This window comes from Aegilops tauschii, chromosome 1 (genome assembly GCF_002575655.3).
Source record: "Aegilops tauschii subsp. strangulata cultivar AL8/78 chromosome 1, Aet v6.0, whole genome shotgun sequence".
Classification (NCBI taxonomy): domain Eukaryota; kingdom Viridiplantae; phylum Streptophyta; class Magnoliopsida; order Poales; family Poaceae; genus Aegilops; species Aegilops tauschii.
Window position 1 is genome coordinate 289,335,993 of NC_053035.3, and position 23,930 is coordinate 289,359,922.

A 23,930-nucleotide genomic window follows, 5' to 3' on the forward strand; every position below is an offset into this window, starting at 1 on the left:
GTTTCTGCCCGATTGAACAAGGGTGCTCCCACTGCTGGTGCCCCCACTTCCACTAGGTTGTCTCCTCGTACGTCGACGTCCAACACTGGGGATCCTGTCGTGCTGGAAGACTTGAGGAAGACAATCAAGAAGTGGGTTCTCTCTGTTTTTTATTATCGTAATGCTATTTTTTGTTTGATGCATTCTACATCGTACAAACCCTTTTACTTGGTCCATTTCTGTGGCAACTACTGTCTGCTTCTCATGGCAGCTGTCTAACTTGCCACATGGGCTACTGCTATCTGTCTCACATGGCAACTGCTGTTTTCATGATCTAATTTTGTTGCATGGCAACTCCTGCTTCTTTTGCATGGCAACTGATAACTAGACCACATGGCAACTATTCTTCCACTCATATGGCAACTGGCAGCTTTCCACTAACTTCAACCACTTGCATTTCATGTGTGTTCATCCGTACCTTGTTTTCAAATGGCATCTCTGGCATATCACACATTTTTTCATTTCATGATGACTACCATGGCAATTATTTTGCTCACCTTTTTTTACTCTTCATGCGTTTTCTTTTGCAGGGTGAAGAAGGCTACTACACGCTTGACCAAACGCACTCCCAAATATCCACTTGAACGCATTCACTCCAAGTGTCGACAAGTGGTAATGCAGATATTCATGAGCCGCCAGTCGACAAAACTGCTGCTGCATCATCCACTGTTCCCACTAGCTCTGATGCAAGCGGCCGACCATCTCTGCCGGTTGCAGATGTGCAGGCTACAACAACAGGCATCCGTACATCTGGAAGTGATGAGTCAGTATCTGCCAGGGTTGCTGAGATATTGCCCACTCTGCTGGCAATGAGGGATGCTATTGTGACCCATGCCACCCGATCAGCAAGTGTCGAAGTGGACGCTCCCGAGATCAACCTAAATGAGGAAGATTCCCGCTCATCTGATACGGATTCCAAGCGTGTGGCTGGTGGCACTTCTGTGTCCACAGAAGAAGGGGTTGCTGCCACATTTCAGAATGAGATGCCATCCACAGGTGAGACTCATTGCACAACAGCTCCAGCTGCTGGTGGTCCAGAGGCTGCTACGACGACCGTTGCGCGAGCTGGTCTGCCACCTAGGCGGCGGAGCCCCCGCAAGCATCCTGCACAGATATCCAATGCACCAGATGTAGCTAAGAGCAGCAGAGGTGACTCTGGTTATGTGCCTGCTTCCATACTGTTCCCACCTTCTGCCAAAAGCAATGTTATGGAGAAAATGGAAGTCCGGAATACAACTGACACAGGTGGCAAGCCATGCATGACTGAAGGAGGTGAACGTCCGGAGCAGACTGCGTCTTTCACCGCCGTGGAGAACCCCAGCATAAATCTGCGCACTTCTAAGCTCTCAGTCAACATTGGTGTCCCCTACAGCCCAACAAAAAGATTGGCAAGAAAGTTGCGATTGAGACCGCTGACATCACGCCCCGCCCTACTAATAAGCCTGATGATCCTACAACAGACGAGGCAGAAATGTTTGTTGATCTATCACCTCTAGATTCTGCCAAGCAACTTGTTCGCGATCCGGCTCGTAGGCAGGAGAGGCACCCAATGGCTTTCACCCCACCGAGCTTTAGCCTTGGCATCGATCGCAGTCAAGATGAACCAGCGGTGCAAGATCCTGTGCCTGTTGCCTTTGTTTTCCCTGCAGGCATGGCCCCAATGATGGCACAGCCAATGGCTGATGGCAGGAAGGCTGTGAAGTTTGCAGAGCCGATAGTGCAAGGTACATTTTGTGTGTGTTTATTATTTTGTTTCTACATTTTTTTGTCTGAAGTTTGTCACAAGCTTTTTGGTTTCTTACTGGTGATGGCAAATCTCATGAGATGCACATGGCAACTACAGTTGTTGTCACAAGGCAACTACATTTGTTGCCACATGGCAACTCCATTTGCAAGGCACATGGCAACTGTAGCTGTTGCCACATGGCAACTCCAGTTCAATGTACATGGCAACCGCAGTTGTTGCCACATGGCAACTCCAATGTAATGCACATGGCAACTGGAGTTGTTTCCACATGGCAACTCAATTGCACTTCTCACCTGCCAAACATTTTTTGTCTACCAAATGAACTTTGACATAGACATTTTCTTATTAGCACCTACAGTTCACAGTCCGAACTCTTTTTCATAATAACTTGTTGCTTCCAAGTTTCCTAACCCACTGTCTTATCCTTTGCAGCCACCCCTGAGGAGATTTCGCCATCACTCGATAAAGCTTACTGCATGATTGAGGAGGAAGCAGTGAAGAGGAGGTCCTCACGGGTCCAGGGGCAATCAAGTTCTAACGTGCCTGCTGAGTCGGTACCCGAGGATACTGTTAGAAGTGCCACCCCTGGATCTGTGAGGCAGAATAGGGTAGTTCACGCACCACGCGTGGATGACTATGAGTCCAAAGTTAAGGCCACAAAGGAGCAAAACCATCTGTACGATATTGTCAAGCGTTTCGGAAATGCGAGGTCGAACAACAAGCACATGAAGGAGCTGAAAGAGTAATGTCCACACCACATAACCCCTCACTTGCTTTTCTCCGATATTTTCCTTTGCTATGCTAGCCATGCGTTGTTTATGTTTTATTTTTATTTTTCTTTAGTAGACATGATTCTTTCATGTTATATCATTTTCATACAGCTCATGTTTGTACAGAACCAAAATCATACAATGTGATGCGACATACGTCGACCTGGGTGATCTTGCCGAGTCTGTGAGGCCACTTGGTAAAATGTTGAAGAATGTAGTTGCGTGTGGGATTGACTTCATCAATAGGCATATGGATATTTGTCCCGACAAGACAATTATGCAGTACAGCGTGACCTGCAAAATATGGGATGGTGACTTCCACCATAAAATCCCGAGGAAGCATTTTGCCGCGCATGGTGACTTCAAGCTCACACTGAAGAAATATGTGAGTGTTTCTTCTTGTTGTACATATTTTCTTCCATGGTATGTTTTGTCAGTAGTTATACTTCATATGTGGGTTACATACTGTTTTTGTGATAGAGGTTTCATGTGGCAACAGCTGCCATGTAAAATAAGTTTGACCGTTTAACGCAACTTATGTGGCAACTTCACTTAAAATATTTGGCAACTTTGTTCATACATGGATGGCAACTTCTTTTAAGTAGACATGGCAAATAAACATTTTCCGTGGGCGCATTTGGACCCTTGATGCTTGGTCATTCATTTACCTCTTACTGCATCCGGCAATATCTTTACATATCATTTTTCATACTACATCATTTTTGTTTTGATGTGACTCTATTTTTTTCTTTCCTCTTTTTTACTTGCAGGTCATGTTCCCCATGTTCCAGGAGCTTGCACCAGACAACCGAGATGACAAGTGTGGTCACCACTATGCGATTTGCATTGACATGAAGAACCAACGATTTGAGGTGCTTGATTCAATCTGTTCATAAGATGATGAAGACCTTACTACACATGCTGAATTCTTTATCAACAACCTGAAAGAGACATGGAACCGTTACTACGAAAACTCAAAGGTCCAGATCAGTCATTTTCCAATCGAGTATGTCATGACTTCGAAGCAAGGAAACGGGTAATTACTATCTTTTTCATGTGTCCTGCACATCAATCCTAAACCCTGTCACCTGTGCATTGAAGTTTATCATTTTTTCTGTTGTAATGAGTTCACGTGATTCTTTCTTTATAGGCATGACTGTGCCATTCACACGTTGGAATACCTTGCAAAGTGGGAAGGTCGACGGGTCCCTGTGATCACAGATGCAATGGTCGTCGAGCTCCGTAAAATATACACATGGAACTGGTTGATGAATGAAGATTTCAACATGCGGGCTAACGCACGAGAGTTCATAGAGGGAGCCGTCAAAACCGCCAACAAGAAGTACAAGTGATCACATGATGCTCCATACCGCATGCATACCTTACATTCTATGCCTGAGGAATGTAAGGTATCACCTTGTTTCTTTAAAACTATGTCCGTGTGCTATGTTATGACTGCATCCCCATAGTCTAGTATATACTGGTGGCGTGTGAGTGCCATTGAATATTTGTAATATATGTGTGGATCTGAACCTGCTTAGGTGTGATAACAACTACGTTTATGTTCAATACTATTTATGTGTTTGTGGTTGAGAGTACCAGTTGGGTGTTTGAATGCGTCTATGATGCGTGAAACATGGCAAATATAGTGGATCAGGCACGGTTAGTGAAAGTAATCGTTCCGTTTTTTGTTTTTTGGGTTTTTTGCATTTATAACTGTATCGGCTAGCATGGTAGTTCATAAGCAACCGTTCTCTTGTGTTTTTGCACGTGATTGTTTCAACTAGTTTGTTTCAGAGTATGTATACAATACAATATGTGTGGGGAAAAATGTGTGGTCTGAAAACAGAAATACGCGATGGCAGATTCAGTAGAAATTACATGGCAGATTCGATGGAAGCTGCATGGCAGATTTAGAAGCACATACGTGGCAATTTTAGTCACATGGAATTTTCTTCAAATTCTGCTGTACACCAACAGTCATTCTTGCATTTTTAAAATATTGACCATCTACTTTACAAAAATGTCACCAACACCAAAGTTACAATCCCCCACAGTTGCTTACGGATTGCCTGTCCCTTTCTTTGTTTTCTTGTGCTTTGCTTGAATTTCCAACCCCGATTTGCATCTCACCTCTTTTGGACGCCCTTTTGTAATGGAACGGGGCGGGTTCCTGACCTGGGTTTGTGTGCTTGCTGTTCCAGACCCTACCTCCGAGTTTTCAGATGATGGACCCATGGACGAAGGCACACTTGAGGTGCGGGGGAACCTGTGTAAGGCTTCTTCAGCCTTCCTCTTTTTTATCTCATCAAGCTCTCTTTTCAGGGCCTTCTTGTGTTTTTCTGCCACCCTCGCTGTCTCATCACTCTTGCATGCTTCATCTATTAGTTCAGCATAGTTCTTGGTCAACACAACATGCCTCACGGCGTCCATGGTTGCCTCTGGTCTGTCATCATGCACAGCCAAAACTGCATTTGATGTTTGTGGCCCCAACGCATCGTTAGCGTCCCAAGTCCATCACCGTCGTATGAAATGGCAGGGCAATCGCGTGACCGCGTGCATGTCCATTATTTTCAGTATGTGACAGCACACAATCCCGTCCCGTTTGAATTTGCAGCATTGGCAGTAGTATTCGCCTTCGTTTATCGAGGCCTTGACAAAGTAGTTTCTTCCCTTGTCCGGGTCTTCAGGTTCTGAATCGTACATGCCCATTAGAGAACACACCTTGAACGTATGTTTGTCAACCTGGTAAGCTGTGTACATGCTGGCACGCTTTATTTCTTCCTAGAATCTGCATGTTTTTGTGCTTTTGTTAAACTCTTATATGATGTTTGTAGCACCTTATGTTGAGGTAGGTCGCAACATAGCAAACGTATTAAAATCAATGATGGCATGGAAAGCCTTCTTTTTCCCCACATTTTTATTGGATTGTTTGTTTCCACATGGCAACTGCACAACATTTAACATGGCAAATGCAGTTTATTTAACATGGCAAATGCAGTTCATACAACCTGGCAAATGCAGTTTTGTCTCACATGGCAACTACATATCGTTTCACATGGCAACTACAGTTCATTACACGTGCCAACTACAGATCAATACACATGGCAACTATAGTTCATTTCACATGGCAACTACAGCTTATGCTTATAATGTACTCAGTGGCTATTTTCAATAGATCAGCATGTCAGAAAGTTGGCAACTACATTGCATTCTACATGGCACCTACTATCTTCATGGTAGTGCAAATAAGACGGTAAGATAATCCACTTACTTGTTAAAAATCTTGTTGGTATATATCTTGCTCATCTGCCTCTCCATCGGTAAATATTTTAGCAATTTAGCTGCTTGAGCGTGGTGTTTGCTTCTTGCTGTAGCTCAGATCCCAGTATTTTTTGTTGCAAAGCTGTGTATTGCTTGGCAAACTGCAGCAATGAGTTGCCAGGGCTCACGTACCGCTTCAAAACAACATTGAACCCCTCGCTGCGCTGACTAGTCTGCAGAAATGGGAAGAAGCATTGCATGAAGTAGGCCGTCACCCAGTACATTCACTTCTCCCATAGGCTAGTAAGTGTCTCGTTGTGTTGGACTTGGTATGTTTCAATCATAGCCGTCCAGCTCCGTTCAAACTCCTCCACCGTCAAGCTGTGGTCCACGCACAACTCGAATGCCTTGTGTAGCTCTGGACGGTCAGCAAAGAATGGTCCTAGCGTCTCCTCAGCCTTCTTAATAATATGCCACCTGCAGTGCCTGTGCACTGCCAACGGAAAGACCTCCTCTATGCCTGCACGCATGCTAAAATCCTGGTCTGTTATTATGTTCATCGGAGCAAGTCCACCCATGCACTCCAAGAAGGTTTTGAACAACCAAGTGTAACCATCTATATCTTCGTTCCGAACGAGTCCGCAACCGAACTGCAATGACTGATTGTGGTTATTTATTCCTATGAATGGAGCATAGGGCATCTTGTACATATTCATGAGATATGTCACGTCGAACGAAATGCAATCACGAAAATGTTTGTAGGCTCTTCTTGCAGCACCATCCACCCAATACATGTTTCTGACACGGTCCTCATCGTCCAATCTTATCCTGTAGAAGAAATCAGCATCTGCTTTTGCTTTCTCTTCGAAGTAGGCTATCGTGTCTTCTATGTCAGCCAACCTGCTCTCTCTATGGTACTTTGCCTTTAGGTTTGTGACGTCTGCTGGTATGTAGGGCATGCTACTCAGACTACCATCTCCACTGTGGATCAGGGATAGTATTTGGACCATTCTTGATGGACCAACGTTACAATCATGTAGCAACTTTATGAATTTCTTCTCGAGGGGGCTGAATCCTCTATGGGCGCTCAGAAATTTTACCAGGTCAAACTTCTTTATGAGTTCGTGGTTGTGTTCGTCGAAATATTCGGTGACCACCCACCGTGCTCCATCTGCGTTTAGCTTACACCGGACATGGCATTCCGTCTTGACAATGATACCTCTCTTTCCTTCCGGCACGACAGGCGCAACACATTTACCCTTCTTGTTCCTTCGTGCCTTGTAGCACCTTATCTCACCTCTGCTGTACTCGTTAGTTTTTTTTATTTTCCTATGGTATTCGATGTTCACCGCAAACCCATGGAACATTGCATATCTCTGGTAGAATTCCTTGGCATCTTCAAAAGAACCAAATCTCTTCCCAACATATGGGGGTTGAGGTACTATGATTACCAAATGCACATCTTCTTCTTCCCCTTGCGCTTCGTCATCAGTTTCATCATTCACTTCAGTATTGGCGGCTGTTTCATCTGCCTGAGTGTTGCTTGTGCTGGTGTGCACAGGCGTGCTTGTCATCATTGCTGCAACGATTGCCAGTTCCGACACTGATTCTGCATTGTTTGTGGCAGCATTGGTGACTTGCTTGTGGAAAGCTCCTTCCATGTGCTCCGAGGTTCCCGCAGTAGATGTCCCCGTGCCGCTGTTGATTGTAGTTGAAGCTCCTGCAAAAAAAATAAAAAAGGTACGTGTGTAAGCAGTATTGCTTGAATGGCAGGTTTATCGTAACGAAATATAGCAACTGCATCTGATTTGGCATGATATCATTCATACAACAAGCCATGGCATCTGCATCTGGCCATGCATGGCAACTGCATTTTTCCAGCCATGGCAGCTACAGTTCATCAAACATGGCAGCTACGGTTGCCAAGGCATGGCAACCAGCATCTTTAACATAAAACCTGCATTCTAGGTATGAGCCTACTAGGCAAATGGAGTTCATCACGAATGGCATACACACGCAGTTAGTAATTGACAAATCCTGAAGACCATAGACGACTATTGCACGTATCCACTTTGTAGCATTTTCTTGTTTTGCCGCCACCACCGTGACAAATCCATTTTCCCCCATGTCCTTTACACAAAAGCAAATGCACTATTGTTTTTGCTGGTTCACATTTTTTACCTTGTTGTGCCGCATGTGCTAACCGAAGCTGGTCTGTCACTTCAATTTGTTGTGCTCTATCTGCAATAGCGATGGCCTGCAACGACGAAGCTTGCCACGATACATTTGCTGCTGTGGTTCCACCATAACAACCTGCGATCATGAGTAGTTGGTCAATGCATGACAACCGTAGTTTCTACAACATGGCACATGTAGTGGTTCAACCATGGCAAGCAGATTTGTTCACACTTGGCAACCACAGTTGTTTAGACATGGCAACCACAGTTGTTAGACATGGCAACTGCAGTTGCCTAGACATGGCAACTGCAGTTGCCCAGACACGGCAACTGCGTTTGGTCTTGACACCGTGTACACACCAATGTCACCTATGTTCCTTTTCCTGCTTCACTGTCTACAAAATCACTTCATACGACTCACCTGTGTACGACGTTGATGGCAGGTACCCGGTTGCCGCCTGTTGCCACGTGCTGCATGATGGTCCTGCATTTTTTTCAAAAAACTCGTAAGTCTTTGCCATCCTTGCAAGTTTTCTTTCTTGGCCACATCAGTATGCTTTTTTCATATGCGTTACCTTAATTTGCCACATTGGCTACTTGAAGTTGGTCTCCCGTACATCTATCAGCGTTAGCGCCATGTGTAGGAACTTGCCATGGTATCCCCGTGTGTGGTTGTGTCATAAGAACCTGCGAACAAGGACATTGTAGTACATAAGTAGAATGCCATTTTTCCTCCCCACAAACATGTCAACTGTTCCTTTTTTGATCATGCATCGTACCGATGTTCGCGTACTGCTCTAGTAGTGGCAGCAACGGCCCTGCGGAAATGAGTTAATTGTACTCTGCTGCTTCCCAAGGAGGCGCTTGCGGCCTTTGCGAAAACCAAGGATCAGTGCCGTCTTGATGATTCATTTTTTTCCGCTTTTTTCTCCCATTGTGTTTTCAGTCACTGCATGAACAAGAACGCATGAATTTTTGAAATGCATTCTTGTTGTTTGCACATAAAAGAAAACACGGCAATCTTATCACATTTCTTGCATAAACAACCAATACATCATTGCAAGTAGGACATGCACATTTCATTCTCTTTTCTAAAATCTGGATGCCAACTACTCCCTCTGTTCCAAAATAGATGACTCAACTTTGTACTAACTTTATAAAGTTGGTACAAAGTTGAGTCATCTATTTTAGAACGGAGGGAGTATCATTTTGAACCGATGGCAACAACCAACATAATATGATGGCAAGTAACAACATAACATGGTGGCATCTAACGGCAGAGATAGGTGGCAACTAAAGGCAAATGTAGGTGGCAATTAATTTTCTCCCTTCCTATGTACCGCCCAAACTCCTCCTTTCTTCCCCCGATTTTAGTGAATCCTACACATCCTTCTGGAGCAACTACTCGCAATAACCCAACCTAGAAGCTTATTTGAGATCTAGGATAGAACATGGCAGATCTTGCGTATGTTGGTGGGCAAAGGGGAATAAACACAAATCCGTGGTGTGTTTGCCATGACAGTGTGGTTCTAGTCGCCATCTTAGTGGGCAATCTGGAAGTGCAATTATTTGGGACAGAAGAAGGAGGAGAAAGAGGAGGAGATCGGAGATCGACCTGTTAGCTCGTCGTCGCGTTTTCCATCAATCGGGAGGAGGGCGGGAGGGTGGGGGGTGGGGTGGCGCTAGAGATCTGGACTGGTTGCCATGGCAACTAGAGAAGGAAGACGATGGAGGAAGGGGATCGCGAGGTAGGAGACGACGGTGGCAGGTTGCACTGGGTTCGAAGGCAGGTAGGGATGATGGGCGCGTTAGGTTGTGCGGGCAGCGGGGTCGATCGCTCGGACGTGTGGGCAATTGTGCCACAGACCGGACGTGCAGGCTGTGGCTGGGTGCGCCCGGACGCCATCGTGCGGGCGGGGATGTCTCCGTGCCACACAGAGCGGGCGGCACAACCCCCTAAATGCCACACGTATGGCAGTTATCGTCGTCCTTGATCTTTACTTTATGCGAGTGTGCTCTTGCTCCTTGGCGTCGAGCTCAACAAGGTAAACATTAACTCATGCCTTTTTTTTTCATGTTTGTATTTTTGAGGAAGGAACTGTGGTAGGCCTGTGGCCGACCTTAACTGAATTTCTTGCGGAAACTTCCTACTTACATTAACCGCTGCTGCGGTGTTCGACATGCCATTGCTAGAGCCTCACTTGCTTTGCACATTCAGTTCTTGTTAGGCAACATAAATGTTACTCTCGCGATGTTTACACTTCATGTGTGAAGAATGTATTTTGCCATCATGCATGCATTGCATGCCTTGTTTTGGCTGTTCGATGCATAGAGGCTCAATTTGGACATAGGGGGAGAGAGAAGTGAAGGCATGGGTGGAGGCGTCCGTGTCTTAGCGCGAAAACTTCAAATCTATTCATCTTCAATCATGACAGTATAACGAATATCAGAAATAATAAAAATTACACCCAGATCCGTAGACCACCTAGCGACGACTACAAGCACTGAAGCGAGCCGAAGGCGCGTCGCCATCATCGCCCCTCCCTCGCCGGAGTCGGGCACAACTTGTTGTAGTAGACAGTCGGGAAGTCGTCATGCTAAGGCCCCATAGGACCAGCACACCAGAACAGCAACCGCCGCCCATGAAGAATAACGTAGATCGAAAGAATCCAACCTGAAGACACATGAACATAGACGAACAATAACCGGATCCGAGCAAATCCACCGAGGATAGATCCGCCGGAGACACACCTCCACACGCCCACCAATGATGCTAGACGCACCACCGGAACGGGGGCTAGGCGGGGAGACCTTTATTCCATTTTCAGAGAGACGCCGCAGTCTCGTTTTCCTGAGCAGGACACAAACTCTAACACAACTCGAAGAAACGACTAACAACGAAGCCCTCCCGCCGTCCCTTGCCTAGATCCACCGCGCCCCCTGGCCCTAAGGTCACCGGAGACGAGACGGACCTGTGGCGGCGCCGGCGAGAGGCACAAACCCTAGCTTTGTTTTGGATGAGGAGGAGGCGGCGGCTGAGGTAACACGCAAAGTAAACTTGAATTTCTTGACCGGGTTATATAACGGCCGAGGCGTCCGTGTCTTATTAAGAAAGGGAGAAGAACTAGGCGTACTTGTAGTTTGTTACAGGACCGCATGCATTAACAACCCTGATGACCTGATAACAAGAGGTGGTGGTGCGTTGCTTTCAGATTGAGAAGAGATGCCTGGCTGCCTGGTGCTGCTGCTACTGTAGACATCAGAATAGTTCGCGCTTTCACAAAACATATACGAGTAGTATACAATAGTATGAAGGAAAGGAGCTGAAAGGGAGGGCGTGCTAGTGAGCTCTAGCACCTGGAAAGCTGAGCGAAGGAATTTCGCTCCTGCTGCAGCACCTTCAAAACGTGCGAGGCTTTTATTAGTGACTGAAAAGGAGGCCGGGAATCGTTCGAGGAAAGTAGAAGGTGATCTATGGGTCGATCTACTGTGGAATCAGAAACACGTAGTAAAAGGCAAATGGTACCTGCAGCTAGACGTACCACTTTCAGGAGGGGCATGGGCCATGGAGCACACCTGAAGTTCGACCTTGATGGCTGAGAGTGCAACTACCCATCGGTTGGTGGTTCTCTCGCTAAGCTTTTACCATTACCAGTAAGATGTTCATCTATGTTCACCTCCTGTAACTCTCCTAGATCGTGGTGGTCTTATAGCGATTGACGGTAGATAGATGATGCACTCCGTGATGCTCCGCCCACTAATTCCACATTTCCGTCCACTGGCTTTTGGCTCTAGCCATGCGACTGCGAGTGACGTGGACGTGATCTTGACCCGAGGCGGCCGGTCGTGCACAAGATAGGAGAAAACGTGTTCCACGCACCTTCGCTATATTATGTGCGCGCCTCTTGTTTCCTACACTTGTTTTTCTTTATCATATCACGCCAAATGAATGCGACGAGAATAAATAAGACGAAGAAAAACAAATGAGATGATTTGTTGTGCTCGTTTTGAGTTGAGGTAATATTACCGGGAGTCATATAACTTGCTTTAGATGTTCAGTTTGGTGCTAGAACTTTAAAAAGTATGGATTGATGGTCATCCAACTTGCGTTTTCGTGTAAATACGGTCACTTTATCCGTATCCAGACGTATCCTGCATTTACATGGCATGCCAACGTGCCCACGGCCTACTGTTAGTGACCCAAGTGACGGGCGTGCGTTTTTTGGAGAGACACCCCTGCTCTATATTTAATTGCGCAAAAGCCCTTATGCAGCACATGTGGGTCCCGCTTGACAGCGTGCTAGATGAATAAATTTCTCCTTGACATCTGGGTCCACCTGTGGTGGTGCGAGAGAAATGAGAAATAAAAAGGAGCATGGGGGCGGCTCCAACTCACGACGTCATGTACGGACATGTCGTGTGCCAACAACTGCATCAAACAAACTTTCGCGTTTGTGAAGAGATACATCTTCTTTTGTTTTAAAGTGAAAGCAGGGTTTAGCTGATATTTTCATGTCGATTCTGATTGTCTCCACCATTTTTTTTTTCAATTTTAACTGATATATATAGTTGTATACGCAAAAAATGTTGTAGGGAGAGACTCGAACTCGCAAGCTGGGGTCACCTAGCGGATGTACAGTACTAACAACTGAAACGTGCACAAGCTTTGTTATTTTCTAGTTTCAATTTTATATATTTTAATGCACAAAAAATTGAATTCAAAATCTGTTTCAATAAATTCGAGCGAAAAAATCCGCTGACCCTCGAGTAGTCGTCCTTGCCAGCATAAAACTCTGTGTTTGTCCTTAGAGACATGAACAATTACGAATTTTGAAATGGCACAAACTTCTGCTCACCCTGAAATGGTCAAAATTCTTTCAGACAAATCAATGAATTTTTTGTTTAAATTTAAATAATTTTTAATTAAAAAATAAAGGTAAAATAAAATATAGTGCATAATGAATATATCATTTCTATCTAGTCCATTAATTAGCTAGCAACTGGCCCAGGTCCAAATCTTGTGTAGGTTATATCTTTTGCCAAAAAAACATATTCGATACAAAAATAATCAAAATGTTTGTGCCTCATGTTTTAAACTCTAGACCTAGAGGTGTGAAGAAAACTGACCTACCGCAGCAGTAAAATATTAGATTTTAATTTTATGTGATCGATGTCCACTCTGAAATAGGAATTAAAACCAACCTAAATATTTCAAGCGGAATGGAAAAAAATTCACGCACCCTCTAAATTCGTTTAGATAACTCGATATTAGAGCAAGCTTATTGCTAACATTGTCTCCGCCTTTGTATATGGCTGAATTATGTTTGTCCCGGCCAAAAAAAGAATATATTTTCCCTGCAAAAAAGGATATATTTGTCTGGTTAACCAATATAATAGCATATACACATCTGAGTCCTAAACATCAAAGGACATCTGTTGTGGTGGTTGCCACGCGCAACAGGAGTTAAGAGGTGTTGCTTTATAATCTAAAACGGGGGGAAACCCTTTTTCTTAACAGGAGTTAAGAGGTTGTTGCTTCGTATCATGAAGACACCATTTTTTGATAATAGGCTGAGGGTGTTTATGCAAAGAAGGACGTCACATGCATCACACGTGACACCTCTGCCAGCAACAGTTGCTGCCAGTGGGGCCATGCATGCGTGGCGCGGGAAGTAGCGGGTACGTCTGTATACATGCTTTGTGACCTTATTTGCATGAAAACACAAGTTAAGTGATCACAAATCCGTATTTTTAATCTGGACATCTAGAACAAGTTATATGACTTCTGGTGATATCACCTCTTCTGAGTTCAACACTAGTAGTTCTAGTAAAGAATTAATTAGTGGACCTTTGCATCTTGTGAAGCTTGCACACATTTTCAATGAGAACTCCAGCCAAAAAAAATAGCATTGAAAGGATGTTGCAATTGAATGAAATGATCCGAAAATTCGTAGGGGCACGCACTTGCGGGGCCGAGCAGGTGCGTACGTTTGCGCCGTGATTCGTGCACTTGTGTGTACTGCAAATTTGGGAAAAAACACTGGTAATTCATATACGCTATGAATATGTTGGAATACAGTCGAGTATACATGTGGGTCTTGTACAGATACGTCGTATGTACTATTGTACTATTCTCTCTTTGACTACGAGTGGACCTTATATGTTTAGTTTTTTGCTTCCTGTTCATCTCCTTCCTCCTGTCTCTGTATTTTCAATCTGGACAAACTGTTGTTCCTTTTCTACATCCCCACTGTTGTTTCATCTCTCATCCGATGCTTTCTAATTCTCTTTGCGCAGATTGTCACGAGAATTCGAAGAGTACATACTTTCATGTGATTTGTTTCATATCTATCTCCCTATCGTACTCTGCTTCTATGGCTGTTCTTTCTGTTATTTAGTACCTTTGTTAACATTATTTCAGATGGCACAACAGTCTTAATTCTACCAACATCTCATTTGATTCACTTGATGTTCTGTCCGATGTTCCACTTTCCCTGATATTCCCGACTTTCACTCTATGCCTTCACCACAATCACCTCAATCAGTGCATATACATGCTTTAGATGATTCGACTATATGTAATCAGCACCTGTCATCTTATGTGCCAATAGATGAACAAAATGATGCCAATTCGAGACAACGTGCACCGACAACTCATATGTAAATCCTCTACCTTCTGAGAAATTTACTATCTTCGGTTTACATATCTTGCACTCTATATTGTGAATTTTAAAATTCTTTAACAGGTCACATGACAATTCTATTCCACATGTTCAGCCAGCAAACAATTCTCGGTTTTATGCTCTACGAAAATCATTATATGGATATTCAACACAGATAACAGAAACTATTGTGTGCCCATCTATCGGAACATGTTTCAATACTATCACTGGGGGACTTGATTTCTACAATTTATACAGCTAGGAGATGGGCTTCGACATCCGGTATGGAAAGTGTTGGAAGAATTCTAAGAAAATTCATGCAATGCAAGAATTCAACTGCCTATGTGGAGTATGTCTAGAGTCATTACTCATATATTGGCCATGTCTTTTGCTACGTTCTATGCATATAATGATCTCTTTGCAAGGTATGCCTCGTCGGGAAAATAGCAAATCCATAAGAATTAAATGCACCTCTATGATTGATTGACCCTTTGCAATGGCAATCTATGGTACATCATTGAATTTTTGTTTAACGATAACCATTCGTTATCAACAAGTGATTCTGAAAAGATGCATTATGTGACGCCCTGACTTAATCATGCACTAATCATACACGCAAATGCGCACGATCAAGATCAGAGACTCACGGGAAGATATCACAACACAACTCTAAACATAAATTAAAGTCATACAAGCTTTATATTACAAGCCAGGGGCCTCGAGGGCTCGAATACATAAGCTCGAATACAAACGAGTCAGCAGAAGCCACAATATCCGAGTACAGACATACATAAACAAGTCTGCCTTAAGAAGCTAGCACAAACATCAACATAGATCGAAAGGCAAGGCCTCATGCGAGGGAGCCTCCTAACTACTCCTGGTCGTCGGCGGCCTCCACGTAGTAGTAGGCTCCCTCGGGGTAGTAGTAGTTGTCGGTGGTGGCATCTGGCTCCTTGGATCCGTCATCTGATCGCAGCCATCGGGTATAGGGGAAAAGAGGTAGCAAAGCAATCGTGAGTACTCATTCAAAGTACTCGTAAGACTTACATCAGATCTATACTAGGGGTCCTGTTCATCCAGCGGCAACTGACTACACACGGCCGGGGTCCTGTTCATCCAACCCCCACCGGGAACTGTTCATCCACAGCCAAACCAACCAGCTCGATGATACGTCTCCAACGTATCTATAATTTTTGATTGTTCCATGCTATTATATTATCTGTTTTGGATGTTTAATGGGCTTTACTATACACTTTTATATTATTTTTGGGACTAACCTACTAAAACAAGGCCCAGTGCAAATTGCTGTTTTTTTGCCTATTTCAGTGTTTCGCAGAAAAGGAATATCAAACGGAGTCCAAACGGAATGAAACCTTCGGGAGAGTTGTTTTTGGAACAAACGTGATCCAGAGGACTTGGATTGGACGTCAAGAAATCAACGAGGAGGCCACGAGGCAGGGAGGCGTGCCTGCCCCCCTGTGCGCGCCCCCACCCTCGTGGGCCCTTCGCAGCTCCACCAACCTACTTCTTCCTCCTATATATACCCATATACCCCGAAACCAATCGGGAGTACCACGAAACCCTATTTCCACCGCAGCAACCTTCTGTACCCGTGAGATCCCATCTTGGGGCCTTTTCCGGCACTCCGCCGGAGGGGGAATCGATCACGGAGGGCTTCTACATCAACACCATAGCCTCTCCGATGATGTGTGAGTAGTTTACCATAGACCTTCGGGTCCATAGTTATTAGCTAGATGGCTTCTTCTCTCTCTTTGGATCTCAATACAAAGTTCTCCTCGATCTTCTTGGAGATCTATTCGATGTAACTCTTTTTGCGGTGTGTTTGTCGAGATCCAAGATTATCTATGAACAATATTTGAATCTTCTCTGAATTCTTTTATGTATGATTGGTTATCTTTGCAAGTCTCTTCAAATTATCAGTTTGGTTGGGCCTACTGATAACCCACAAGTATAGGGGATCAATTGTAGCCTCTTTCGATAAGTAAGAGTGTTGAACCCAACGAGGAGCTAAAGGTAGAACAAATATTCCCTCAAGTTCTACCGACCACCGATACAACTCTACGCACACTTGACGTTCGCTTTACCGGAAACAAGTATGAAACTAGAAGTACTTTGTAGGTGTTTTTGGATAGGTTTGCAAGATAATAAAGAGCGCGTAAATAAAAAGTAGGGGCTGTTTATATGAAGACACAACTAGGTTAGTTTTAGTAGAGAGCTTTTTGTCACGAGAAAGTTATTTGTCCCTAGGCAATCGATAACTAGACCGGTAATCATTATTGCAATTTTATTTGAGGGAGAGGCATAAGCTAACATACTTTCTCTACTTGGATCATATGCACTTATGATTGGAACTCTAGCAAGCATCCGCAACTACTAAAGATCATTAAGGTAAAACCCAACCATAGCATTAAAGCATCAAGTCATCTTTATCCCATACGCAACAACTCCCTTACTCGGGTTTGTGTTTTAGTCACTCACGCAACCCACTATAAGCGAATCATGAACGTATTGCAACACCCTACAGCGGGGATCCCTCACGCTTGCGCGACACGGAGAGCACCATAGGATAGCACCAATAATAAAACATGCAACTCAAACCAATCTTGATCATCAAATAACCCATAGGACAAAAGGATCTACTCAAACATCATAGGATAGCCATACATCATTGGGAAATAATATATAGCGTTGAGCACCATGTTTAAGTAGAGAGTAAAGTGGGTAAAAGAGGGGTTACACCGCTGCATAGAGGGGGGAAGAGTTGGTGATGATGGCGGTGAAGTTGCTGGTGAAGATTGCGGTGATGATGATGGCCCCCGGTGGCACTCCGGCGCCACGGGAAGCGAGGGAGAGAGAGCCCCCTCCTTCTTCTTCTTCCTTGACCTCCTCCTAGATGGGAGAAGGGTTTCCCCTCTGGTCCTTGGTCCCCATGGCATGGGAGGGGCGAGATCCCCTCCGAGATTGGACCTGTCTCTTTGTCTCTCTCTGTTTCTGCGTTCTGGTCTGCTGCCCTTTCACCGTTTCGTATATATATGGAGATCCGTAACTCCGATTGGACTGAAATCTTCGCCGTGATTTTTTCCTAAAAATTAGCTTTCTTACGGCCGAAAAGGGCATCAACCGCCTTACAGGGGGCCCACGAGGGTGAGGGGCGCGCCCAGGGGGTGGGGCGCGCCTCCCTGCCTCGTGCCTCCCTCGGGCACCGTCTCGCGTGGATTTTCCTTCCCATATTCTCTGAATATTCCAAAAATAATCTCCGTCCGTTTTTATCCCGTTTGGACTCCATTTGATATGGATATTCTGCGAAACAAAAACATGCAACAGACAAGAACTGGCACTGGGCACCGGATCAATATGTAGTCCCCAAAAATAGTATAAAAAGTTGCCAAAAATATATGAAAGTTGTATAATATTGGCATGGAACAATAAAAAATTATAGATACGACGGAGACGTATCAGCATCCCCAAGCTTAATTCTTGCTCATCCTCGAGTAGGTAAATGATAAAAAAGATAATTTTTGATGTGGAATGCTACCTAGCATAATCTTGATCATGTATCAAATCATGGCATGAATATTAAGACACGAGTGATTCAAAGCAATAGTCTATCGTTTGACATAAAAACAATAATACTTCAAGCCTAGTAATAAAGCAATCATGTCTTTTCAAAATAACATGGCCAAAGAAAGTTATCCCTACAAATCCATATAGTCTGGCTATGCTCCATCTTCACCACACAAAATATTCAAATCATGCACAACCCCGATGACAAGCCAAGCAATTGTTTCATACTTTTGACGTTCTCAAACCTTTTCAACTTTCACGCAATACATGAGCGTGAGCCATGGACATAGCACTATAGGTGGAATATAATATGATGGTGGAGGTTGTATGGAGAAGACAAAAAGGAGAAAGTCTCACATCGACGTGGCTAATCAATGGGCTATGGAGATGCCCATCAATTGATGTCAATGTGAGGAGTAGGGATTGCCATGCAACAGAGGCACTAGAGCTATAAGTGTATGAAAGCTCAAACTGAAACTAAGTGGGTGTGCATCCAACTTGCTTGCTCATGAAGACCTCGGGCATTTGAGGAAGCACATCATCGGAATATACAAGCCAAGTTCTATAATGAATTTTCCCACTAGTATATGAAAGTGATAACTCAGGAGACTCTCTATATGAAGAACATGGTGCTACTCTGAAGCACAAGTGTGGTAAAAGATAGTAGCATTGCCCCTTCTCTCTTTTTCTCTCATTTTTTAATTTTTTTCTTATTTTTTATTTTTTTGGTGGGCTTCTTTGGCCTCTTTTTTTATTTGGGCCTCTTTGGCCTCTTTTATTTTTTTGATAAAGTCCGGAGTCTCATCCCGACTTGTGGGGGTATCATAGTCTCCATCATCCTTTCCTCACTGGGGCAATGCTCTAATAATGATGATCATCACACTTTTATTTACTTACAACTCAATATTACAACTCGATACTAGAACAAGGATATGACTCTATATGAATGCCTTTGGCAGTGTACCAGGATGTGCAATGATCTAGTATAGCAAAGATATCAAAAAACGGACAAGCCATGAAAACATCATGCTAGCTGTCTTACGATCATGCAAAGCAATATGACAATGAATTCTCAAGTCATGTATATGATGATGATGGAAGTTGCATGGCAATGTATCTCGGAATGGCTATGGAAATGCCATAATAGGTAGGTATGGTGGCTGTTTTGATGAAGATATAAGGAGGCTTATGTGTGATAGAGCGTATCGTATCACGGGGTTTGGATGCACCGGCGAAGTTTGCACCAACTCTCGAGGTGAGAAAGGGCAATGCACGGTACCGAAGAGGCTAGCAATGATGGAAGGGTGAGAGTGCGTATAATCCAGGGACTCAACATTAGTCATAAAGAACTCACATACTTATTGCAAAAATCTATTAGTCATCGAAACAAAGTACTACGCGCATGCTCCTAGGGGGATAGATTGGTAGGAAAAGACCATCGCTCGTCCCCGACCGCCACTCATAAGGAAGACAATCAATATAAATCATGCTCCGATTTCATCACATAACGGTTCACCATACGTGCATGCTAAGGGAATCACAAACTTCAACACAAGTATTTCTGCAATCCACAACTACCCACTAGCATGACTCTAATATCACCATCTTTATATCACAAAACTATTGCAAGGAATCAAACATATCATATTCAGTGATCTACAAGTTTTATATAGGATTTTATGACTAACCATGTGAATGACTAGTTCCTGTCAACTCTCTAAATAGATATAAGTGAAGCAAGAGAGTTTAATTCTTTCTACAAAATATATGCCCACGCTCTAACAAATATAAGTGAAGCAAAAGAGAATTCTACAAATGGCGGTTTTCTATGTGAAGAGAAACATGCAACCCAAACTTCAAATGATATAAGTGAAGCACATGAAGCATTCTATAAAGCCATACTCAAAAGATATAAGTGAAGTGCAAAGAGCATTCTATAAATAAAACAAGGACTATCTCATGCCAGCATGGTGCATAAAATAAAAATGAAAACTAAATGCAAAAGACGCTCCAAGATTGCACATATCGCATGAACAAAACGAGTCCGAAAACATACCGATACTTGTTGAAGAAAGAGGGGATGCCTTCCGGGGCATCCCCAAGCTTAGACGCTTGAGTCTCCTTGAATATTTACTTGGGGTGCCTTGGGCATCCCCAAGCTTGAGCTCTTGCCTCTCTTCCTTCTTCTCACATCGAGACCTACTCGATCATCGAACACTTCATCCACACAAAACTTCAACAGAAAACTCGGTAAGATCCGTTAGTATAATAAAGCAAATCACTACTCTAAGTACTGTTGCAAACTAATTCATATTTTGTTTTTGCATTTTAGCTACTGTAATATAACTTTTTCATGGCTTAATCCAATGATAGAAATTGATAGCTTCATCAAAACAAGCAAACTATGCATCAAAAACAGAATCTGTCTAAAACAGAACAGTCTGTAACAATCTGAACATTAACCATACTTCTGGTATTTGAAACATTCTGCCAAAATTAGGAACAATAAAAATTTTGTATATAAAGACAGTGCAAAAAGAATCAGAACCGTTTGACGTTCCAGTAAAAAATTAAAAATCGTGCACTACAGCCAAAGTTTCTGTCCTGCACCGTGCAAACCAACAAGCATTGTAAACATCCTAAAGGCAGACCTTGGCACATTATTTCTATAATACAATGGAATTGTACAAGGGGATAATTATTTTTCTTGAAAAGTTTCTGTAATTAAGATTCACAAAGTTTCCATGGGCATGAACAAAGTTCAAGGCTAGCTCCCACTTTAACAATGCTCGTCTTTCTCACTTTCACTTTCGTTTTCGAAAAAGTTTTTAGGTTCCCCTCTTTATTTTTTTGTTTTTAAACTATATAAAAGCACTGAACAGAAATAAATGACTCTCTAAAACTTCCGGGTTGTCTCCCTGGCAGCGCTCACTTTAAAGCCATTAAGCTAGGCATATAGTGCTCAAGTAATGGATCCACCCGGATCCCATGGTATATCAAAGCCAATTTTAATTAACAATGATTTGTGATTTAGTAGTGAGCACAAGGCAACATATATCAAGCAATGACGAAGTATAACTCTCTTCCTATGCATCGGCATGTCATAAAAGAACAATTCATGCACACATAGTAAAGGCCAATGCATAGTATAAACAGTTTCTTGCAATTTTTTCATGTTGGAAACATAGAGAGGTGGAGATATAGTTCCTCTCTCATAATAATTGAAAGTAGGAGCAGCAAGCACATGCATATTATATTCATCAAAATCATCATGTGCAACGGTAAAAGGCAACCCATCAATATAATCCTTAATAAGTGCAAACTTCTCCGATATAGTGTAGTCGGGAGAATTCAAAAAGATAATAGGACTATCATGCGTGGGTGCAATATCAACAATTTCATTTTTAACATAAGGAACTATAGCAAGTTCATCTCCATAAGCATAATTCATATTGGCATCTTGGCCACAAGCATAGCAAGCATCATCAAAAAGGGATATTTCAAGAGAATCAACGGGATCATAACAATCATCATAGCAATCATCCTTTGGTAAGCACGAAGGGAAATTAAACAATGTATGAGTTTAAGAGTTACTCTCATTAGAAGGTGGGCACGCGTAGCTAGTCCGCTCTTCCTCCTTTTGTTCTTCGCTCTCTTCATCATCTTTTTCATCCAATGAGCTCACAGTTTCATCAATTTCTTCTTCCATAGACTCATGCAAAATATTAGTCTCTTCTTGGACAACGGAGACTTTCTCAATAAATGCATCAATATCGGCATTGTATTCATAATTCTCGTAGCAATATTTCAATATAGCAAAATTTTCAGGCCTATAAACATCATCATCAAAAGCTTCATACTTTTCAAACAAAGATTCAATTTCATAAGCACCCTTAAAAGCAACAAATTCTTCTATTTGTTCCACATCATAGTAATCATATATACCATTAGCATAAGAAGCCAAGGTTTCATTATCATTAAGTTTGCATGAGAAGGGAAGGTGTGGAGACTTCATCCTAGAGCAACAAGTATAATCATATCTCAAGCATAGTTGCCTAGCATACCACTTCAACATATGAATTTGATCCCATAATAGTTTCCCTTTTTGAGTCAAGCGATAATCCCTAAAGTATTCACGTTGATCCAACGTGTCTCCCATTACCAGATTGAATGGGGTTTTCTCAGGATTATCGAAGTAGTAGATAATATCTGTCACATAACGAGCATCGAGGGTTTTAGGAGGTTCCCCATCTCCATGAGTAGCAAGTACACCTATTTTTTTTGGTATTTCGTGTTCCATATCCATAACTAAAGATAGAAAACAACGAAGAACAACAAATAAAAATTACTTAGTGATAAAGCAAACAAGCACACACGAGAATATTCACCCCACGCTATTGCTCCCCGACAACGGCGCCAGAAAAAGGTGTTGATAACCCACAAGTATAGGGGATCAATTGTAGCCTCTTTAGATAAGTAAGAGTGTCGAACCCAACGAGGAGCTAAAGGTAGAACAAATATTCCCTCAAGTTCTATCGACCACCGATACAACTCTACGCACACTTGACGTTCGCTTTACCAGAAACAAGTATGAAACTAGAAGTACTTTGTAGGTGTTTTTGGATAGGTTTGCAAGATAATAAAGAGCGCGTAAATAAAAAATAGGGGCTGTTTAGATGAAGACACAACTAAGTTAGTTTTAGTAGAGAGCTTTTTGTCACGAGAAAGTTATTTGTCCCTAGGCAATCGATAACTAGACCGGTAATCATTATTGCAATTTTATTTGAGGGAGAGGCATAAGCTAACATACTTTCTCTACTTGGATCATATGCACTTATGATTGGAACTCTAGCAAGCATCCGCAACTACTAAAGATCATTAAGGTAAAACCCAACCATAGTATTAAAGCATCAAGTCCTCTTTATCCCATACGCAACAACTCCCTTACTCGGGTTTGTGTTTCAGTCACTCACGCAACCCACTATAAGAGAATCATGAACGTATTGCAACACCCTACAGCGGGGATCCCTCACGCTTGCGCGACATGGAGAGCACCATAGGACAGCACCAATAATAAACATGCAACTCAAACCAATCTTGATCATCAAATAACCCATAGGACAAAAGGATCTACTCAAACATCATAGGATAGCCATACATCATTGGGAAATAATACATAGCGTTGAGCACCATGTTTAAGTAGAGAGTACAGCGGGTAAAAGCGGGGCTACACCGCTACATAGAGGGGGGAAGAGTTGGTGATGATGGCGGTGAAGTTGTTGGTGAAGATTGTGGTGATGATGATGGCCCCCGGTGGCACTCCGGCGCCACCGGAAGCGAGGGAGAGAGAGCCCCCTCCTTCTTATTCCTCCTTGACCTCCTCCCTAGATGGGAGAAGGGTGTCCCCTCTGGTCCTTGGTCTCCATGGCCCCTCTGAGATTGGATCTGTCTCTCTGTCTCTCTCTGTTTCTGCGTTCTGGTCTGCCGCCCTTTCACCGTTTCGTATATATATGGAGATCCGTAACTCCGATTGGACTGAAATCTTCGCCGTGATTTTTTCCTAAAAATTAGCTTTCTTGCGGCCGAAGAAGGGCATCAACCGCCTTACGGGGGGCCCACGAGGGTCAGGGGCGCACCCAGGGGGTGGGGCGCGCCCCCTACCTCGTGCCTCCCTCGGGCACCGTCT

At 43.3% G+C, this 23,930-nt stretch overlaps 1 protein-coding gene across 1 annotated transcript; it reads right to left on the reverse strand.

Moving 5' to 3' along the window:
* Positions 1 to 6,104: 6,104 nt before the first annotated feature.
* Positions 6,105 to 11,679, reverse strand: LOC109750792 (protein FAR1-RELATED SEQUENCE 5). The gene is made up of 6 exons (XM_020309743.4): positions 11,540 to 11,679; positions 8,777 to 11,395; positions 8,573 to 8,684; positions 8,419 to 8,481; positions 8,002 to 8,133; positions 6,105 to 7,540 (listed from the first exon to the last, which is right to left on the reverse strand). The coding sequence occupies exon 6, from the start codon at positions 7,479 to 7,481 to the stop codon at positions 6,105 to 6,107; it is 1,377 nt and encodes a 458-aa protein (XP_020165332.4). The 5' UTR covers positions 7,482 to 7,540; positions 8,002 to 8,133; positions 8,419 to 8,481; positions 8,573 to 8,684; positions 8,777 to 11,395; positions 11,540 to 11,679.
* Positions 11,680 to 23,930: the final 12,251 nt, after the last annotated feature.